Consider the following 22469-nt stretch of genomic DNA (forward strand, 5'->3'; position numbering starts at 1 on the left):
ACTTGCTGTGATAAGTAATGATGGTTAATACTGCCCAGGCAGGGTGGAAAGCTACCTTCAGTAGATCCTGCAGTGGTGTTAGAAAGGGACATCTTAATAAGGCAAGTAAAATAGTGGGGAATTTTTTTCTCAGCTTTGGATGACTTAAATTCCTGACCTTTTTGAAGTTATCCAGATAATTGTTTTGAGAGATTATCATCTCCTAAATAACCGTTTTGGATTATATGTGGACTTCTACACAGCAGTTGAAGAGAGGCATTATTCATGTGCATGTAAAGTGCATGATCAGAATTTATTTTCAAAAATGAGACAATAGAAAATGACTGTAAAAGGCAATTTTAACAACTAGGTTTGCCACATAAGGTTGAAAATCTCTATTTAGTCCTACATTCCTTCAAAACATCACCATTACGAATTCTGTTTTAACACTGGAAATTTATTGTTCTTTACAGTATTAAGAAATTTATTTATTTGGGCAATAACCTTAAGTTCAGACTAAATTTACTAGGTGATAGGGTGCTAGCTGCCACAAGGAGGAAGTCCCTATGTGAGATATTTTGGTGTAATAACTATTGATATAAAATACTTGCATTTTCAATAATTTTGCAGAGATGTAGTTAACAATCTGCTTTCCATTTTTCCTGCTGAGTATTAGAAACTGTTTTATTTTGACAACAGTTCTGTACCTTAAAGTAACTTCTTTTAGTTCCTAAGATTTAGTTTCTGTACTAAGCCAAAAAAAAGGTAGTTTCACACTTGAGCTGCAGCAGGAAGATGTAATCACGGATGTGGGTTCCAGTACACTGTTGTACAGGAGAACAGCTCTGGCGGCAGAGCTCTCCGCCATGAATCCAGAAGAACAGATTGTAACATGGCTTATTTCACTAGGAGTCTTAAATTCCCCTAAGAAAATAGTGGATGATCCAGAGGGGTTCCTGAAAACCTCTCTGAAAGATGGAACTGTGCTTTGCAAACTCATTAATCGGCTTCTTCCGGGATCTGCAGAAAAGGTAATGCTTTCTGATGTATTTTGCTGTGTTGAGACAGCCCTGCTCAATGAAACCCTGCCCTGGGCATTCTGAGCCCTAGCTGCTCTGATGAGAGGAGCACAGAGCTTCAGAGAGAGGTGTTTTACATTTAAGTTTCTAATTGAGAGCCAAGTAGGATTGTAGCTTTGGTTCCTTGATTTTGTTTCTACATCCAGAAAAAAACCCTGCAAGGTTGCTGTTAATTCGCTTACCCACGTTCAGTCAGTGGCAGGAAATACTTGGCCTACCAGAGATCAGAATATCTTGATTTTTAATAGAAGGATTTGCAGTGTGTCAGATTTACATCAATATAATTAATTACAACTGTAAATATAGTCAGTGTTTCAAAACTCTTACTGCAAAATGCTTTGTTAGTCAGTAAATGCACTGGAGAAGCAAATTGGAAAAGGAATAAGCAAATAACCCTTGCATTTGTGCCATTTGGTCTGTCCCAAGACCAGCAAATCCATTGGTACTGAAGCCATGTGAATGCCTCCTGTTACAGTTTGACAAGGCATGTATTCACAGTCCAGAAGTGTGTAAGAATCTGAAGGAGAAAAAAAAGGGAAGGAGTCCAATGAGAGATAGGAACTGGCAACACAGAAGCGAAGCTTTTAAAAAAGCAACTACACAACAGGTTCTCCACCCCATAAAAAAGGAGCCTTTCATTATGCAGAAATCAGTTTTGCTAGCTCCTTATCTTTTTCTTAGTTGTGGTGGTTTGGGGCAGCATGTTGTTAAAGGTCATCAATTTCCCACTGTCAGTTAGGGCGCTGTCATATGCTGGCATTCAAAACAAGATGCCGACAGTTTCTGTGTGTGCATCACTTCCTCCAGTGGCTTTCTTCCTGCTTCAACAGCTTGCCTGCCACCCCCACCCGCCCCCTGAAGAAGCTTCCCTAATTCAGTATAAAAGGCACATGTCAATATTCATGCAGGCCTTCTCAGTACAGGCAATGCAATGAGATCAGTGGATTTTCTTTCTTTAGTATTGCCTGGAGCCTAAAAATGAAGCTGATTGCATCAGTAATATTCAAGAGTTCTTGAAAGGCTGCGCACTTCTGAAAGTGGAGGTAAGTCAACTTAGATCCTTTCTTTTATTGTAACATGCCAGTTTGATCAGCCTTCTCAAAGGAAGCCAGTTATCAGAGGGAAAAAGTTGGTATCTTTTGTATTAATAATACAAATCAGAGCATGGATGATTCAATATGCAGTCTGGGTAATTTGGAAACAGTATATTAACTATGAGCTTGACAGATTCTTATCTTTTGAGACAAAACATGCAGCAATAACAGATCTGTCTAAACAGACTTAACCTAGACCTGTTCATATTTTTTTTTCATTATTAGAAGGAATTGCACATTTTAGCCCTGCTTTAATGGGAAGGTGAAGTATTCTCAATACTGCACTATTTTTTCATCCCCTGCAACTGTTGTGTAAGATTCTGCAAAACATATTAAATTGTTCCTTACACAAAAAAAACCCAAAAAACAACCTAATGAAGTCAAAAGATATCTTTCTTGTGGCTGTTCCTGATCCTATCTGTGTAGATTCTTACGCTTAACCATAGCTCATATTTGCAAGATCAGAGTCTAAATGAATCACTTCAGAATTCAATTAGTTTTGCCATCAAATTTGTTACTATCTAAAGACTTTTGTGTTACACTTAAATTGCTACAGTAAAAAAAAAGCCAAAAACCTGTAACTATCTTGTTTGAAATATGCTCAAGATTGTGAAAAAAATTTTTCTGAAGATGAGAAAGCAGGGGCAGAATCCTTGGACATTATACAGAATATTCATGCACCACAGTGAGAAAAGTCCAACCCACAATAGCTCTGTTCCTGCATTTTTTCCTTTGAAGGTCTAAACAAGAAAAGGGCCTTTCTACTCTTTAGAGCTTTTTAGCTAAGCAGCATGAAAATGTGCTCATTCCAGAACTGTCTCCCTGGTCCTTTGTTGCCCAGTGATGCATTTCTTGGAGCCTGCTGCAGCAGCACAGTCTTAAGAGCATTTATATATATATAGAGAGAGATTTATAATCCCTGAAGGCCTATTGCATCAGAAATCACTTGTTGCTAGTCTTCTGGTACTGACCATGTGATTTCCTCCATTTTTCTGAGTTTTGTTTTCTATTTGTAAACTAATAATAAAATGGTTGTGAGGGAAGGTATTCTTAAAAATGGGAATCTTAAACAGCTGAAAGGCAGGACAGGAGAACAGTCCTCGTCTGTTGTGCAGTGCCATCTGAAAGCTTTGAAGCTCATTCTGCAATATTGCAGTCACACTCCACAATTTTCAGATACTCAGAACAGGCAACATGGTGTGTCCATCTCTAGGTGTTCCTCTGATCCTCCATGTGCCTTTTCTTCCTTAGCTTTAATAAAGTGAAGATTTCTGGCTTTTTTCCCCTTCTGATTTATAACCCACTTCATCTTTGAAATATTCTGAGCCTTCCGTATCTTCCCTTATGCTCATGTGCGTCTCTCCTGTTTGCTGTGAGAGGAGACCTCAAAAGCTAGATAAAAACTTGAGCCTCTCTAGCTCGAGTTTAAATTTTGCAGTGAAATGACAACAATTTCTTCTTGTTTTTTTTTTCTTTTCCAAAATACTGTCATTTTATAACACCAAGACATGAATTTTCCTTTTCCTAGTTCCTCTGTAGCCTCATGTAGAAGAAGGCTCAAGGTAGGACAGCTGAGATGGTGGGCAAGACATGGCACAGGCGGAGTGCTTATGCTTCCTTCCGTCTCTTCTCCCATGTTGCCAGCTTTTCTGAGTCCTCTCAGGCAAAGCCTCTGCCATCTGTTCCTTCTAAAAGCCGCTCTGTTTGGAACATCTTGACAAGGAGACTCTAAGCAGCATTCCTACCAGTGATCCTCCCTCAAGCCTGACCCCCAGTTTGCCTTGGAAAGGGCCATTGCCCTTTAGGAAGGGGTTTACTCTGTCACATTTACTCTGGAAGCGTGTCTGGAGCATCAGAACAGGCAGAGAACCTTCTGCTTCTAAGATCTATCAGCATTAAAGTTGCAGTGATCAGGTATTAGGTAAAAGGAAGATGAGCACAGAATAGGGTTCTGTTCTGCCTCAGCAACATAGCCTGAGGAAAGAGTAACATCACGAAAGGTCTGGGCTTAGTACATTTTAATTCTGTGAGAGCCATCCTGCTGCTTACCCAGACCATGGATATGAAAATCAAACCCCAGTGGTTCTCTCAAATTCTGCCCTTCTCCAAATGCCACAGTGAACTCTTGCTTCTTAGATGTGATGTACCCTAGAGCTGGACCTGAGCCACCTCTGTCTTGAGACTGACAAGGGTATGCTAAGGTCAAATATTCTGTTCCTGTTGCAGATGTGAACAAAAGAGGGTATTTTGAGGAAAAGGAGAATTCACAACTTCTTTTCTGGATGCTGACTTGTACAAAAGGGCCTCACCCTGGGGAATCTTAAACATGACATTAGCATGCCATCATGGCATCCCTTGGCTTCATTGTACTCTGCCTTCCATTTGCTTTTGTCATGGGTGTTTGTGCAGCTGCCATGTAATACACCACTTCACTGGACATTGCCAGCATGCAGGAAAGTGGTCAGTGTGGAAGGTAGGGTTTCCAGCAGCTTTTGGTGGAAACTCAAGTCCCACCTCCCACTGAACAGACACTTCTTGCCAGTCTTTCCCAGTAGGAGGGAATGCATAGAGGTTACTCTTTCAGAACTACACATACGCACTTCCCTCCTACCCTTTGTTGTCCTGGTAACTCAGGAAGTGGCAGAAAGACACAGTGAGGCAAACAGCAACTTCTCTTGTTTACAGGTGCAGTGAAACATTTGGACATAGGGGTAGAAGGACACTGACCTTCCTGCTATGAGCTGGCTCCATTAAGATGAAGCCATTCTGCGGGCTGGAGGTGTGAGCTGGAAGAATCCACCTCATGGCAGAGTATAAATAACAAAACTGTTCCTTAGCTTCAGCCCAGGACTGAAGCCTGAAATCTTTTGCTCTTTCATGTATGTTAGTCCTAAAAGAGATGGCAAGCAGGGGAATCACCCCATCCTTCTAACCAGGCAAGAGTTTTAATGAGGTGAAATAATGAGAATGTGTCCTAAACTTTCCAGCAGCTTTTCAGTGCTAGAATTTGATCCAGGTTATAAGAATATCAGTCAGTCCAGCTCTACTGAGGCAAAGGACTAGTCAAAAGACATGGGCACTTCATTGGAGCTTAGGTGTCCTTAGAGGATTCTTTCATGGTTTGGGTGGAGGAACAGTGCAGAAATCCTAAATGTGCTTCATTCACACTGTGGCTTCGGCATCTGAGCTGTGTTTCTGACCCAAGAGCTGGTGCAGTGAGTGAGCGCTGCTAAGGTAACACCAGCTGGATGCTGGTGGGTTGAGGTGGAAAGTGGACAACAAAGAGTTTTGTCCTGATGGCGAGGTGCAGTCTAGTGTAGAAAAGACAGGGAAGAGATCATGACTAAAGAGAAAAATCATGGAAGGCTCCTGGCCTAGCTTGTTCTTGAGGCCAAAATGGGAACTTTGATTTTGCTGTTGACACCAGTGTGCATATAACAACAGTAGATCAATAGCTAAGCACCATTTGCTAGTGAAGAAGAACAAGACCTTTATTGAGTAGCCGCATTTTATTGTTATTAACTACAAAACTTCTGACAAGGTCTGTATTTTGTGAACTAAGAACAGCATATGCAAGATAAATCAATAGCTGGATTAACCTGGCTGTCCAGAACAATCGTAGAATATGCAGAGGACAATTACCATCACGGGCAGCACAGAGGTTATTTGTGCTATTGGAGGTGCCTGCAACCTCCGACAAACTACCTGGATTGAAGGTGTGGGAGAGCAGGTGAGAGATCATCACCCTTTTAGCTCCCCAGCCATGCACTCCCAAAACCTGCTCTGCTTTGGCTTCACTCCAAAGTGACATTACCTCTCCTAACTGGATAACATCAGAAGCAAGAGCTCCTGCCCAGCACCAACCAGCACAAGCACTGGAGAATGGGTCCGTCTGCAGTTAGAGTGGCCCAGTGTACCAGAGAGCCCTGGCTCCAGGTGTGTGGCATGTCCCTGCATGGGGCTGGAACAACAGCTGGCCTTCACCCTGGATATCAGTGCAGCGCTGCATTCCCCGTCCACACTGCAGCCTGCTGGCGTGCTGAAGTATCTGAGGATTTTCCCGTTCCCTGTAGGGGAATGTTCTCCAAACAGATGGGCACAGCCAGTAGAGGATGCAGGCAGTCTCACTGCCTCAACTGAACTGTGCCCCATCTATGGGCCCTCCCGCAGTGTTTCTCTTCGCAGTGGTGCAAACCTGCTGCAATTACTGTTCCAATAGTGTGGGTATTCCTTTTCTGTTCTATCCTTTCCTGTCCTTTCAATTTTTTCCTTTCCCCTTCCCTTTCCTTTCCCTGTCCCTTTCCCCTAATTCACTTTTTCCCTTTCCCTCCTCCCTTTCCCCTTCCCCTCCCTGATTTACTTTTCCTCCTCCCCTTTCCCTTTCTTTCCTCCTCCCTCCCCCACACCTCCGGCCTTTCTCTTCTTCCCTTTCCCATCTCTTTGCGCTTTGCTATCCCGTTCGTGCTCCTCCGGGGGATTCCCGGTGCCCCCGGCCCGCGGCCGGCGGAGGGAGCTGCGCCCGCACGGCCGCGCCGCGTCCCGCAGCGAGCGGCGGGGCGGAGCGGGGCGGCGGCGCCGCCTGTCACTTCCCCTTCCCTTCCCTTCTCGGCGCCGCGATCCGGCTCCGGGTCAGAGCCGCCGCGGCCGCTCCGCAGCACCGCCCGCGCTGCCGCCATGCCCCGGGGCTGCGCGCCCGCCCGCCCGCCGCCGTGAGTACCGAGCGCCTCCGGGGTCCCGCGCGTGTCCCAGCCGCTCAGCAGGGCTGTCTCCGCCAGCTCCCGCGGGTGTCCCCGCCGAAGGGGGTGAGGGCACCGCGGCGCCCGAGCGGAGCCCCCGGAGACGGAGCGGTGCTTGTGCTCCGCGGGGGCGGCCGCGCTCCCGCCGCCCGCCCGCTCTGTCTCGCCGGTGCTGGCGGAGCCGCGGCCGCGCCGCCGCTCCCGCCTGAGGCAGAGGCGGGTCCGGGGAGCAGCCGGGGCAGCGAGCGCCCGAAGCGCCGCATCGCTGAGGGACGGGCGGCTCTCGCCCCTGGCCTCGGGTTTGGAGGGGTCGCGGCCGCGCCGGGCTTCGGGCTTGGCGCCCAGCCGGGGGCTGTCCGACTGTGGACAGCTCGCGCTCGAAACGCAGCCCGGCTTTCCCTAACTTTTCTGTGCTTCCCGTCGCGGGACTGGGATTTTGGGTGCTGATAACTTGCTGGCCGCGCCCGGGTTTGGTCTCCTGTTCTCGTCCTTCCCGAGGAGCCGGGTGCTCTGGTCGCGAAGCGCCGGCTCCTGCTCATCCCCTCGCTCGCTGCCTGTGGCGGAGGCTGGCGGTGCGGCAGTGCCGAGCTTCTCTTGCCCGGTGCGATGCTTGGCGGAAACAGCCAGAGTGTTTTACCGAGGGGAGCTGCAGCCTGTGATTCTGGAAGTCAGAATAGCGTTTTAATGGAGATCCTCCGATGACAGGTGTAGATTTAAATGGGGGTTTAGTTACATCCGCCTGATCTTCCATGTGTTAGAAGTGAAAAAGCCTTTTCTGCCTCTATTTATCTTCTAGCTGCAGCTTGTCTTTTAGCTATGAATGGAATTATCAATGAATTGTGCTGGAAAAAGTAAATTTTAGTTCATAAATGAGGACTTTTTTTGTATGAGGAATTTATTCTGGAACAAGCTACAGACTATATTTATTTACATTACAGCAGCTGACTCCACATAGCCACTGTTCCACAGTAGCTGTTCCAGAAAATTTCCCCATTAAGAAGTTCTAAATGTTATTACTTGCTTTTGGACTAGAATTTTTTGCATATCTTCCTTCCTACCACTTTGATCTGGACTTTGTCAGCCTGATGACTCTGAGCTTACAGCATTATTCTCTGCATTGAAGGATTTGGGATGTATTTTTTCTACTTTGCTCCTTAGGAAAAAAAAAAAAGTGTTAATTCAAGGCAGGACTTAATTTTTCTAGAATTACTGAAGTGGAAGAAAAAGGATACGGATGAAAAAATGACACACCAGAGAGATGCATGCAAACAACCCATCCTGGCTGCTGGCTTTCCTCTTGTGCCATTCTGCAGCAGCTGCCAACGGGGTCAGGGCGCGCCGGGCTCTCTGTTACCGTCTCCCTTTCCACGGAGATGGGAGCGTCGCTGCTTGGGGCTGAAGGCTGTGCCTGCACGGCGCTGCCTGCAACTGCAGGGCAGGAAAACTGGCTCCGTGCTGCAGCTGGCAGAGGGGATGGGACTTGCATGGTCCAAAGGAGCAAACCCGAGTGAGGGCAGGTGATAGATCAGCTCAGAAACTGCCCAACGTAGGTGGGTATGTCCCTGGAATGTGCAGGGCAGTAGATGCGATCGGAGATGTGGAGCTACAGGATTAAATATTTGTAATGACAGCAAACTGTCCCCATGCTAAGCATGGATTAAATTTCTTCAGGGTAGAACATGTCTTCTATTATTGAGTAGCTGAGTCAATCTGCAAACATATTCCTAATAAAGAGCAGCCTTCATGCTGTCCGTGTTGGACTTGGTGCTGCTCTGGTGTGTCTGTTTAAAAGGAGGAGATGCCGCCAGCATCCAGGGCTGTGAGAGAGGACAGTCCCCTTCCTATTTGAAATATGCCAAGCGTACTCAAGGAGCTCTGTGTGGAATGCAAGAAAGGGCTGTTTTAAAGGGCAGTCCTAGCCTAAAGGTAATTCAGACTTGTGTCCTTATTAAGCAAGATACACTCATTAGTGTGTTGGAAGTGTTTGTAATTAGATGGTGTCTGCCAGGAGAGCGTTAAAATAATCTCTCCTGTTCATTGGATTTGTGTATGTGTGGTCTCGATCTGCAAGAAATCATGTATTTGGGGATTAGCAGGTGGTGCCATGGTGGTACCAACAAGAGGGACTTTTTGTAACTCTTATCTTTGCTTCATTAATGGTAAGATTTGTACAGCCTGTATGAAGTTGAGAGCGTTTTTCAGGTGTTTGAGGGGGTTGAAGTGTTTTGGAAACTCAAACTGCCTTCACTGTTCTGGTGGTGATTTCTGAAGAGTACAAGGTTCAGGTTATTAGTCATGGAAAATAAGCCCTTGCTAACCATGTATTTCTGTTTCACCACTGAGGATTAGCAGCACCAAATTCTTTAGGGTGATTTTTTTTAATATAAGATAACTGGGTTTGTCTTCCTGTAAAAAAGTGCAAATAAACTATATATTGCAATAGCAGAAAATTCCATGTGTGTTAATTTCTGCTGTGGAAAATGTGTGTGTTTATACATCTGTACGTACAGCCTCAATCTCTTCAGCTCTCAGTAACAAAAATAGGAACAAAATCTTTCTTTCCCTCAAGGCCAGCAATAACCTTCTTGGTGATTTTCAGAGGAGTCTCTGCTCTGCAGACAGCACTGATTCCTTCCCTGTTCCGAGCCTTACGCTGCAAATGCTTCTGGGCTCCCCTGCTATTCCCATGCTGCCTGCCAGTGGTGCCCCAGGATTCTCTGGCTGTAAAGGAAATGGAAATTGTCAGCCCTGAATGATCACCCTTTCCCTGCAGAGACACAGGGGCTGCCCAATCCCACTGTCACCCTCCAGCACCATGGGCGGCTCCAGCTGCCACTGTGAGATGTTTTGGGCTCGACTGACTGAGTTCATCTTTCACAGGTGTTTGATCCACATGATTTATACGCTGGAGATCAGTTCTCCAAGGTCCTGAGCACATTAACAGCTGTAAATAAGGCTACTGAAGGTAAGAAAAAAGGGGTTCTTCTGTTGTCCTTTCAGACTATTTCTTGTGTGTATGAAGGGCTGGTTTTTAATTTTTGTTAATTCCTACTTTATGGTGATTTCTGGAGGTTTGTCAAATTGTGCTGCTAGCACTGATGGCGGGATTGACATTTCAGGCTTCTGCCAACTCTGGGTTAAAATGTGATGTTTCAGAGTTGTTGTATGAGCTCTGCAGACCTCAATTATCACTTTACACTGAGGGACCTCTGCTCAGTTTTGAGCATTAAGAATTAAGGGGCCTCAAAGTAGGTCAGCATAAGTGATCCTCAATGTAAATGAACATGCACCTCCCAAAATGCAAACATCATATTTTAAGAGTTGTGTTTTGAAGCTGAAGAGAAAAACAGCTTCATCTGCATAATACCTTTCCTGAATGTCAAATTAAATGTTGTTGCTAGCTGCTCAGTCGATTGTATTGATGTTTTTCTCTCTCTCCTCTCTCTGGCTCCGTGGAGTAGGCTCCTGGATCTGAGAAGCAAGATCTGATGGCTTGTCCTGTATCCCTGGGAGCAGGAGTAGGCTGCTGAAGCAAAGCAAATCACCTTACCCTGATTCCATGCCAGACATGTAGCTGTTCCCTACAGATTGCTTTAAAATGATATTCAGTAGCATAGTCTGTGAAAGGAGAAGTTCAGCGGGGATGGGGATAAAGGCACTGTGGTGCTCTGGGGAGGGATGAGGGGATCAGAGTCTCTTTTCTGAGATGAGGAGGAGCAGGTCTGCCTGGTGCTGGGAAGAGTTCACAGCTTCTTGTCATAGAGGTATGTTAGACAGACTCCTGCACACCCACCAAAGTCCAGCACCAGGAGAAGAGTTCCATTTCCCGCTTGTGGGTTACATTTGAGATGGTGTAAAGGAGGAAATTTCAAAATGAAAACTCATTACTTTCCTCTCATGGGAAGGCTTTTCTTTTAGCTTACTGCATTATGTCTATATATTATATAAACTGGTGTGTTGTTTATTGTGCATATATCATACATCAACGTATATAGTAATATATGTCTAATAATAATATATAATGTATAATAATAATAGTATATATTTGTAAACCTCCTCCCACTCCCTATGATTTGTACTTACATATGTGCGCGTGTGTCTGTGTGTACAATGCTGCTCTGAAGAAATTCAGGTTCTGAGGATGCTGTTCTGCAGCCAGGACTCAGCTCTGCTGTCAGCTCACTCTGTAGAAGTTGGGGAGTGGGATCGTGGCCTCAGGCAGCCTCAGCACCTCCTCAGTTCCAGCAGTGCCCGCTGACCCTGTGTAGAAGCTCTTGCAGTTCTGTGTGATGTGGGATATAAAATGTAGGTTATGGGTAGGTTAAATGATGGGAGCAGCCTCTGCAAATGCTGCTGTTATGATTGATATTTTCTTCATTAATCTGAAAGCAAAAAGAGAGAGGAACTCTCTTGCCTCTGTCCTTGCCTGTTGCTGCACTGGAGGGGTGTGATGGGGTGTGTGCTGGCAGGGTGGCAAGGCTGCAGTGCCATTTTCACATCTGTCCCTTTATTTATGGCCCAAGCTCCATACTTCCAGCCACTCATGTGCCAGCTCAGCCCAGGACAGGGCTTTGCTGGGAAATAGTTCCTGTCATATTTTACTGGCGGGGCTATAGAGAAGCTGGGATCCTCTTGATTCCATGGCAAACATATGCTTTCTGCGTTTAAATGGTAAAAAGCGCAATGCCTGTGATATAATTAGCTGCTCAGGCAGAGAACACCCTTGGGAAAAGTACAGGGTAAAATAAATATATGTCTCAAACATTTACTTTTTGGTTGCTTAGTCAAATTCCTGAGGAGCCTGTGTCCTGCAGATGGTCCAGTTTGTCTGTTTTGCCAGAGGCCGCAGGCTGAGCGGAGCATCTGGGCAAGCCTGGTACCAGCCACTGCAGCTGCTGCTGTCACCAAGGCTCTGACATGCCTGCACATGCCAGCACCCGCTGCACTGCTGCATGCCAGCACCCTGTGTGGAGGCAGAGGGAAGTAGGTGTCAGCTGAGGAAAGGTTGTGGGAATGTATTTCTGAGGATCCATTTGAAGTCCAGTCCTTGTGTCTTCCTGTGTCTTCATGGATCTTTCTGTGTAAATAACTTGAGGCATCATTTTGTAGTGGCTATACTTGTAGTTCAGCAGCTATCCATCAAAACACAGCAATACAGATAAGCATCATGATGCTTTTTGTCTGCAAGAGAGGGCAGGGGAGGAAAACCAGCTGTGCTGGATCAGACAAGGCTCATCTGCCAAAAATAGTGTAGGAATGTGAGCAGAAAACCCAGCTATTTTAACCGTAGTTTAAGCAACATATGGCAGCAGTGTTCCGTGCTGGACCAGGCATAAAATAGGACACTGTCATGATGCGATATAAATGATACGCTTTCCTGCCAAACTGTCAAAGGCAGTTTTACATTTGTTTCTAGGTTGCTGCAGATATTTATAAAAGCTTTGGAAGATTGGGAGGGGCAGGGAGAGTCATAAAATCCACAGTAATGGAGTAATTTCTGTGGGACTGTGGCTGTTGACTTGAATAAGTGAAGTCTGGACTCAGGATTTATGCCCTCCCTTTCAGAAGGAATCAAGGGAAGAATATCTCACACTGGCAGCCAGCCACACCCCTGGCCTGTGAGTCACCAAGAGCAGCCAAAACCACTCTGCTCAAATATCAGGATGCTTCAGAGAGAAAAACCCACTCTGTTGGCCAAATGGGTTTTACATGGAGAGGGGTTTTGCCGTTTCCACAGCTCAGAAAGCTGGGAATTCACCATGCAGTTTTCAGGCAGTTGTGTAATGAGCAGGACAAGAGAGACAACTGACTCACTGACAGCACACAAGGTTTGCCATGGATGTTGTCCATCTCTGGAGCATGGACTGACTAGATGGTGTGTGAGTATGGCATGGCTGGGCTTTGTAAGGCAGCAGCACCCGGCAGCCATAGCCGAGGACCTGGTTCCCCCTGTGCAAGGGTTAGGAGAGAGACAAAGCAAGTCTCTTCCCCAGGAGCTCACAGTTTGTGTTGTTCCAGGTCCAATCTAAGGAAGAGATATTTTCCTATTGAAATAAAAATCCTCTGAGGAGAATAAAAGCCCAGCTGAGTTCCTGTAACTCCTACCAAACTTCCCCTTCAGAATGAGTTTTCCATGCTGACATTCAGACTGGAGGAGAATGGAGGAAAAGCAGCCTTGCAGTTTGTCTTTTCTGATTTCTGTACACGTTTTATGGCTGTATCACCCTCTCCTCTTGCCATGTTTTCAAGGCAGAATTCCAAACGTGGTCCACGGACTTGCACACCCAGCACAGGGATTCCTGCAGACTGCTCTGTTCTGCTTTCGAGGTCCATGGGGGCGTGTGGTCCCCACTGCAGGTGGAAAACTGCAACACTGGAATGCAGAAAGGTCCTAAAATCTGAAGAGAAGCTACAAGACCAATCTTAAAAATCCCTCATGTTTACTGAAATGATATCTGCTGTTGTGTCTCTTGAGCACCATGGGACACACAAAGGAGTGGTGTCCCACAGTGTGGTATGGGGTAGAGCAGCAGCGAAGCACTGGGAATTACTGGGTGGCTTGTATCCCATGTTTTTACACCTCTGCAGCATCCAGCAGGATTCTGGGGCTCAGCATGCCAGATTCTGCCGGAGCTGGAACTGCTCTTAGCAACAAGGCTACTGACTCAGTCTCTGCACAGTTAGGACCAGGAAACTTTTTACCCTCTGGCAATTTTTTTGGTATTAATATAGAAACAAATCACTAATTACAAAAACAGATGTGTCAGAGTAGCAGCATTGCCTCCAGCATCAGGTGGGGAGAAAAACAAGCCTAGAGACTGGTTTGCAAAGCAAGGAGCTCTGAGTGTGAAGGAGGCAGCTCCAGGAGCTGCTGGGATGATCTGAGCCTTTCCGTGAGCAGTTCATCTCCTGGGGATGACACTCCTGTCCTTCCTCGGCATGGCTTGAATCCCTCTTTCACATGACTGATGGCAACGGTCCATGAACAGCAATCAAAATAGTGCCTAGCCTCTTTCAGCTGGATAATAAACCCAGAAGGACTGCTCTAAATAGAGGAGCGATTGTGTTGACCAGCTGTTGAGCATTCCTCCCTGCTCAGTGTGGATAGCCCACGCTGCAGCTGCAGAGGTGACCTGAGAGCACTCGCTGGAGAGCTAAGCTTTGACGCACCTTCAGCAGTACTTGCTTTGATCCAGAAACACCCCCAGTGGGAAACCACAGTACTGAATACTTTTCTACAGTTTTAAGGGGGATTTCAAAGAAATACCGCAGTTGGATGTGTGGCTGCAGAGCTGGCACAACCTAGGAGTGCCTTGAGATGCAATTCAACTTCTTCCATGATGGAAGGGTTATCCCAGCCCAGAAAACCACCCTCACTGCTGACTGAGAGCAGCCACGCTGCAAATGCCATGCTCTCATAGATGCTCTTTGAACTGTTGTGACCTGTTCCTGTTCTCTTTACAGGCTCCTTGCTTTGCTGTGATGTGCAGGGATGGTGGACAGCTGAGTAACACTCAGATGTTGTTTTGTTTCCCCAGATCAGCTGTCAAAAGGGCCATGTTCACATCTGTCCTCTCCTAACTCCACGGCCGGAGACCCCCAGAGTGACTCCACCAGCACAGCTTCCCAGTCAGCAGGGGTGTTACGGAGGCAGTCCAAGCCTGTGGTACCCTTTATTTAACCTGTAATCGTGGGTTGGGTGGCCCTGGGGGGAGGTTGTGATTGGTGCCTCTGGGTCCACACCAGAGGTTGTTCTCTCCTGATCTCCATCATGGGTTTGCTGTCTCAGTTGGAGGGAGTCCTGCAGCTTCTCCAAACTGCAGTGTTTCTCTGTGTGACATGAGAAGAGTGATTCTTATCTGCCACCCATTGCACTGGAAAACTAAATTAATGCTTGGGAGGGACCTTGTGGTCCTCTGAAGGCAGTGTTTACACAGCAGCAACATATTATTGGTTGTTATACAGAGCAATACTGAGAAAACAGCTGTCACAACAGAGAAGAACAATGGCTTGTCCTAGTTGTTTCTGGGGTTTTTTGACTATTTACTGATGTTTTTCCACGTTTCTTCCCTTAGGAGATGACCGAGAATGGCAGTCACCAGCTGGTGGTAAAGGCCAGGTTCAATTTTAAGCAGACCAACGAAGATGAACTCTCTGTTAACAAAGGAGACATTATTTATGTCACTCGAGTTGAAGAAGGGGGCTGGTGGGAAGGCACCTTGAATGGAAAAACAGGCTGGTTCCCAAGCAACTACGTCAGAGAAATCAAATCTACTGGTAAGCAAATTGCTTTCAAGGGCTGATTGAATGACAGTGGCATAATGCAGTGAGGACCCTCATGCCTTTGGGAAATTGCTGCTATTTATTAAGGACCGTTTGTGTACTTCAGGCAGCTGGGCTAATGGAAGGATGAGCGGAAGGGTAAAGTGCAGTGTTTTGGATGAATTGCTTGAGAGCTGCTTCACCTTCTTCCCACCACATTGTGCGTTTCTCTTGCTTCCCCCAAGCCCCAGCAGCATGTAAGCAGGGATATTGTCAGAGGATGAGGACAGAGATGGATGTGAGTCCCCTTTGTCCTGGAGAGCTGTCAGCGTCTGAGCTCAGAACTAGCTTTTTGTTAGAGGCCTTGGTCAGGCAATGTATTTGTGCTTGATCCTGGCTTTTCAGGCATCAGTGGGATGGATGCTCACCATCACAATGTGGAATCTGACAAAAATGGCATGGCCACAGGGCATTGTCAATGTTTTGGTCCAATAGTGATGGTTGATTTCACAGAGTACGTTTTTCCCCAGATGCTTCTGCTGCAATGTTGAGAAAGGAAGAGAGAGGGGATGATCTGCCTGATGACATCTGCCTTTATTGAGCTTTGTCTTGAGTGTCCTTAACATTTTCTGTGATGTGTTTGTACCCAGAGGTAGGGTGGTGATGATGTGAAGCCCCTGCCCAACTGCCCTGAGGCATTACACATCCATTCAGACAGCTCACCCCTGTCCAGGCCTTTGTGTGAAATTAAACCGTTTTTTTGCAAAATGCAGCTTAAGTCCTTAGTGCACTTTGAGCACTTACCATAGACAGAGACCAGCTGTGTTCTTGGTGCTGGTTCTGTGGCTCAGGATCGGCTCTGGCCTCAAACACTGAGATGCCAGCAGGGGTCTGCAAAGTAGCTGCAACATGTGCAGCCCCTGTTAGACATCCTTTCTTCTACTCTTGCAAAAATGAAGCAAAGGAGGAGAAAAAAATTCACAATATAGTGCTCAGAATTAGGTCAGTTTTTATTTTATTCTAAATGAAAAAAATCATCTCATCTCCCTCTGGGAAATGATGTCTGAGCTGGAGCAGGAAGTTGTAGCAGGGATTGAAGGCTTGTCTGGCACAACTCAGGAATCACTAATTAACACAGTGAAGGGAGAAGAGAGATGTTTTAAACAAAGGAGGGCAAACTTGAGTCCTGAAGGGAAAATCAGATGGGAGCTGCATGATGTGACAATACCTCACTGAAGTTAAGGGCCAGTCTCCCATAGATCGTGATGGAAGAGCCCATGAGATTTTTCTGTCTGCAGAGCTTTTCCCTCCAGATCCTCTCTCAGCACCATTTGATGTGACAGGAGGGTTCATTGCCCTGGTGTGTGCGTGCTCAGGAGTTGTGTGTGTATTGCAAGTGAGGAGTGAGGGACCATCATTATGTCTCCCTGCCCCAGGAGTGCTGCTGGAGCTGCGGCTGGCAAGGAGCTGCTCTTCCCACCTCCACAGTGTGAGACCAGACACACTCTGAATGGAGTTGCTTGTTTTTCAGCAGTGTCCATACCTCTGCTGTGTCCTAGGTGTGCCCTTTGGGTAGAAATACTCTGTGATTCTGTGAAATAACTGTGGAGCTGAGCTCTTCTGAGCCTTTAGCTGGAAGTGACAGGAAGCACTACAAGGGCAATATTTAGACAGTACATAAAGAGAATAAATTTATCAATTTCAAGTTTCTGCCCTGCTGTCAGTGTGAGCAATCGCAGGGAGCCAGGAGAGCCTGGCTGTGGCACTGGCACATTTCAGTGTGTGCAGCGTGGCCAGGGAAGGGGCTTCTCTAGGGAAGGAAAATTGGAGCAGGGATTTGTCCATGTGTGTGTGTGTGTGTGCATATGGAAAGAGCTGGAGGCATCCACAGGGATTTATCAAATGCAGAATGAGAATTGATTTCCAGGGTTTTGTGAGCTTTTCATTTAAATCTACCTTCATTCAGAGAAGGATTTTGCATCACAAGTGGCTGTGGGGATAGGAGGTCAGCATATTGATCTGGGTTGGCTTCAAATGCCTTGTGAATCACTTGCTAAAAAAGATAGTATCTGTCATTTCTGACTGAAGTCCAATTTTAAAACCAAATTTAGTGGGCCAGGTGAAGCAACACTATAGTTCCAAACATTGACAGATACTGGGCTGCTGCCAGGGATTTTGGAGCAAACCTGGACGTTGGTTGGGCAGAGGCTGCACAAAGCTTCTGGTGTGACTCGCTTGGCCACTGTCAGTGTCGTGCATGCCACTGGTTTTAATCTAGTTTTTTTTGAAATGGGGAAACAAACCCTGCAATTGAAGTTTTGTGGTCAGAGGGGTGAAGTTATATTTGCTGGATGTAATGTGGCAGTGTCTTTTCCTGATGGAATAATGAGAGCTGTGCACTGTAATTTATTCATGGGGTTTTTTTTGTACAGATAAACCACTCTCTCCCAAAGCACTGAAAGGGCTAGAAAACACTCAGATGACAAAGAATTATTACCCTGTGGTAAGTTTTAAAGTTCTGATCATACATTTTAATAAGTACCATGTTATTAATCTTCTGAAGTAGCTCCTTCCCATAAAAATCATCGATGCAATTTTAACAACTGGGGATGTGACTCTGTGTTTAAATGCAGCTGTTTCCATTCCCTTGATTCAAGGCCATTGAGACAATAAACCACAAATGGAAGTGGCTGCAAGGTGTCAAAAGTAGAGACTTGAGGTAGACAACTGAGATAATTAAGGCGAGGTTGCAGCTTTCAGATCAATGCTAGGGGAGAAGGCACAGTATTTCCTGTTGATAAAGATAGGGAGATAATGTCAAGGTGTAAGCAAGCAAAATCAGGGCTCTGGCCCCTTTCTTGGGTTTGGCTGGAGATGTTACACCCCATGGTGCCTGTCCTAGGCCTCTGCCAGCAGCTGCCACAGCTCATGGCCTGGCTTTGTGACTGGGCTTGGCTTTGAGATGCCTCGTGTGAGCATCGCTGGCTCTCAGTGCTGGAGCTGAATCCTGCTCATCAGTATGTCTGAATATATATCAAGCAAAGCAAAGCAGAAGCAGTATGTCCAGGGAGCTGAAATCACCTCCACTGTCTCCAGAGCTTATCAACACTGAGAAACTGGAGTGCTGACTGGGACGTGCAGGCACTGTGTTTGTCTGCTGTGCAGCCAGAGACAAACAAGCTGCTGAGATGGATTAACAGCGCCAAATCCAGATCATTACATCCCTGAAGTGGCAAATGAGGTGTGCCCTGCTTGATCTGCCACAGAAGCCATCCTTGGTGCAGCCTTTAACACCTGCGTTCCAGGCCTCCCCAAGTCTGCAAAGTAAAATCTCAATATTTGACCACCAGGACTTCCCTGAATGTTCTGGGTTCTGGATTAAGAAATGTAATTTCTGGACTTAAGATACACTTCCATGCTTTGCCAGACTTGGAAGCTGATGTCATGTTCTTTTGACTAGTTTGCTGGAACAAAGATCTTCTCAGCGCTCTGTCTCTCACCCTAGGTGTTGCAAAATATTCTGGAAACAGAACGAGATTATGCAAAGGAACTACAGTCACTTCTGGGAACTTACTTAAGACCCCTCCAGTCTTGTGATAAGTAAGATAAAAGGGCATCTGGGATGGAGAGAACACTGTGGGAGCCTTGGGGTGTCATGGACAGAGGGCGCGTGTTTAGACATTATCCGGTCAGGAGAGATGGGAGAGTCGTTTTCTAAGGCCTCTGTATTTCAGTCACTTCTCCCTTCCCAAAATCTTCATGTGGAAAAATTTTTGTGCTCTCAGCCTTGTAGGCCTAAATGAGGGTGTTATGACTCTTAGGATGACAGAAGCAGGCACATTAGCTTTGGAAGCACCCAGCCTCACTCGAGGAGCAAAGAAGCCCCTGCCTGTTGGACCTTCCTCCCATAGGGAAACCCTGAAGACAAAACTCTCTGTCTGTGCACACACCTCCCTCCCCAGCTCTGGCTGCAATCCCATCTGTCTGTGTCTATTAGACAGCTAAAGATCTGACAAGATTAGTGGGATTAAGTGATTTAAACCCAATTGAGATTATCCTTGGCAGCAGACTTCTTCTCTAGGAGACTTTGGTCTGTAGTTCACAGACCATGAATTTTGTCCGATGCTGTATCTGGGGAAGGAGAAATTTTTGTGTCTTTTTGTAAGGTCTGCTGATGAATAAAAATGGGGTGCTCCTGAGAGCAACTTCTCTTTGATGGTGACTGTGATGTGGCTCTTGTAGGCTCAGCACTGGGGACACGGCAGCATTGCTGGGAAACATGGAAGAAATCTCTGCTTTTCAGCAAACACTGAACCAAGCCTTGGAAGAAGTTGCAAAGTAAGTTTGTGTCATAGCACGGAGGTTGTTAAGCTTTTTAACTGTAGCTAAAAATAATAGAAAGGCACGTTCATTAATATTTCTCCTGACTGCTGTCTTAGACTTGTTAAATATAGAAGAAAATAACAGGACTGAGGAAAGGTTGCAGGCGGTGCTTTGGCAGGAGGAAAAGTAGAAGAAACTCTGAGATTGGTGGTGTTAAAGCATGTGCTGGATGAGTGTCACTAGAACTGACACGGAAGTCTGCCTAACCCAAAGATGCAGGCACATGCAGGGTGGGAGATCGGGCAGGCATGAAGATGGGAATTGCCAGGGAGCAAAGAGCAGATTATTAGAGGTGATAATTTCCTGCAGGGAAGCTGACAGACATAATTAGCCTTAGCTAAGGGCTGAAAAGAGATGGGGAACGACGGAATATTGAGAATATATTCAGGCTGTGGCTTCTCCTTTTCTCCCTGTCTTTTCATATTCGTAGGCAGCCCAGAGTGGTACCCCCGCACCCTCACACTGGCCTTAGTTCCAGCACATCCTCATCCTCATCCTCATCATCCCAGCTGTAGCTCTGCTGGTGAGACATATCAGGTTGAGTCACGGGTTGTCTGAGGCTGATAATGGGTTGTGATGCTCACAGTCTGCACCACAGGAACCCAGACCACCTGAGGATCCCCCTTTTCCTCCTGCCCAGATGGCAGGTGTGCATATTTTGCTCAGTGCTGCAGTTATGAGGTGGCCTGGGAATGTCCCTGAGCAGTGGGTAGTTCCTGGGCAGGTCCCTGAGAGTGCTGTAGCTGCAGGGTGCAGATCCAGAGGCTTAACACAGCTGGTGTGTTGGTGTCTGCAGGCTCCCTGAGAACCAGCAGCGTGTGGGAGGCTGTTTCATGAACCTGATGCCCCAGTTCCGCTCCCTGTACCTGACGTACTGTGCTAACCACCCTTCAGCAGTGAATGTCCTCACACAGCACAGGTAGGTGATGGAGAAGGAGATTCAGACTCCTTTAAAAAGTTAACTTTTGTTATTAATACTTGGCCTGGCATGGCCGTTGACCTATGTTGACCATAGGTCAATGCTATTTGCTGCTGCTGGGACTTCGGGCTTTTCAGCAGGGCCTTTCAGCTTCAGCATGAAGACAACTCGCACTGCTCGTGCTCAGAGCTGATCTCACAGGTCCTTTTTTGCACAGGACTCCCACCTTGGGTCAAGCAGGCAGCCTCAGCTTTGGCAGTGGCATCTTCTGTGATTTTTACTTGCTAAACCCAAATGCTGTTTCAGGTCTACTGCTCAAGTGCTCACACACTGACAAATGGGAGAGTGTTCCCCTGTGGCACCACGGTGGGGAGCACATCACTGCAGAAGGAGAGTGGTCATCGAGTCACCCAGTTACCCAGTTTATTCACTGAGCTTCTATTCAACCAAATGGTTGATTTTCAGGGTCATTGGTAGAACACATTAATAACTTCTTTCTTCAACATGACCCACATGAGTAGGCACTTGAATTTGTGTGATGTCCTGCTCAAGAGTGTGCCACGCCAAGATGCTACAACTGTGTCATCCCTAATATAGGTTAGCTGTCTTCCCTGCAGTGATGGGAAAGCCAGATCCAAATGCATAGTGTTTAAGTCTTCCCATTCTGCAATGGGAACTCACGGTGTATTTACTTACCTGCTGAAAACCAGCTTTAATTCAGCGTAACAACATGCCCGGCTCCAGCAAATGACTCATTCATGTGATTCCTCAGTCTTACCCCTTTTCCTAAATCAACAAAAGAATCAGCTTTGGCAAATGTGCTGACACACAGAAGCCATGTTCTCTGGAGCAATGTACATGCAAACACCTGCATCACAGTTTCCAGCAGGGTCCCAGTGCATCGCTGCAGCCTCCTCCAGCACAACACCAGCCTGTGCATCCCCCTCTCCCCAGATACCTGCCCTTGTGCCACCTTGCTGTGCTGGGGGACCAGCTGCTGGCACCAATGTGCCCCAGAGCTGTGCATTCCAGCCCCTGTGGCCGCACGACCTCTCCTACACCCTCTCCTGCTTTCCAGAGGAGAAAGGTCTTGCTTGGGTAGAAGCTCCCTGCCTGCTCCATGGAGTGGGTGGGTGGTGCTCAGAGGGGAGTTTGTGCTGCCTTTAAGGAGGCCCAGCTCAGAGCAGAGCCCTGGCCATCAGGAGAGCATGGGCAAAGCACAGCCCTCAGCTCTGAGAAACCTCCTCGTTGTGGTGTTTTTTTGTTGTCTCTTTTTATAGTGATGAGCTGGAGAAGTTCATGGAGAGCCAAGGTGCGGCCAGCCCAGGCATTCTCATCCTGACCACAAGCCTCAGCAAACCCTTCCTGAGGCTGGATAAATACGTGACACTGCTGCAGGAGCTGGAGCGGCACATGGAGGTGGGTGGGCTGCTGGGCAGGCTCTGCCTCTGGGTGCTGCCAGAGCTGCTCCCTGCGCTCCAAGAGACACCTCTGCCTCTTGGTATTTGAGCATCATGTGGCTAAAAGCACTTACCACATCTCCAGGGAGATGTCCCATGTTCCCCAGACATTATTCACCTTTCAGATTAAAAGTGAGAAACTGGTGGAAGAGTCTGAGGAATGTTGTGGAAGCACATTACCTGTTCTTCACCCCAGCCCTTCCTCAAAGATGGGCCATTTCCAGCACAAGTAAAAGCAGAGTCTAGGGACAGGCTACAGCTGCTGTTTATTTGCACAGCCAAGAATAAATCTGTGGTTTTGTTATCATTTGATGAGATTCCTAAGCCTGGCCACTCACTCCTGTGGCTCGCAGGCACATTCCCACCCCTTGCCCCAGGGTTGTGCTCCTGGGTGGAGGCAGATCTGCACAGACATGGATCTGGCCACCAGCACAGACACAGGGGTAGAGAGTGAGCCCCTGGGAGCAGGGAGAGCAGTCAAGGGCACAGAGACTTCCTTGGCAAGAAGCAAGTGTGCTTCAGGGCATTTCTTGCCCCAGGGACTGTAGAGATCTCTG

At 46.9% G+C, this 22469-nt stretch overlaps 1 protein-coding gene across 4 annotated transcripts in view; it reads left to right on the forward strand.

Annotated features, from left to right (window-relative positions):
* Positions 1 to 830: 830 nt before the first annotated feature.
* The window catches only part of ARHGEF6 (Rac/Cdc42 guanine nucleotide exchange factor 6), a 38373-nt gene continuing 16734 nt past the window's right edge, over positions 831 to 22469 (forward strand). For 3 of the 4 annotated variants that reach the window (XM_063170880.1, XM_063170881.1, XM_063170882.1), the window contains exons 1-10: positions 831 to 1010; positions 2018 to 2101; positions 9769 to 9853; positions 14427 to 14554; positions 14964 to 15165; positions 17583 to 17653; positions 18656 to 18750; positions 19393 to 19488; positions 20330 to 20452; positions 21733 to 21871. In XM_063170880.1, coding sequence (XP_063026950.1) covers positions 846 to 1010; positions 2018 to 2101; positions 9769 to 9853; positions 14427 to 14554; positions 14964 to 15165; positions 17583 to 17653; positions 18656 to 18750; positions 19393 to 19488; positions 20330 to 20452; positions 21733 to 21871 — 1188 coding nt within the window. In that variant the 5' untranslated portion in view covers positions 831 to 845. Of the gene's footprint in view, positions 1011 to 2017; positions 2102 to 6817; positions 6862 to 9768; positions 9854 to 14426; positions 14555 to 14963; positions 15166 to 17582; positions 17654 to 18655; positions 18751 to 19392; positions 19489 to 20329; positions 20453 to 21732; positions 21872 to 22469 lie in introns of those variants that run through there. The other variant, XM_063170883.1, reaches the window with a different exon arrangement.

The sequence above is a fragment of the Melospiza melodia genome, chromosome 16 (genome assembly GCF_035770615.1).
Source record: "Melospiza melodia melodia isolate bMelMel2 chromosome 16, bMelMel2.pri, whole genome shotgun sequence".
NCBI lineage: Eukaryota > Metazoa > Chordata > Aves > Passeriformes > Passerellidae > Melospiza > Melospiza melodia.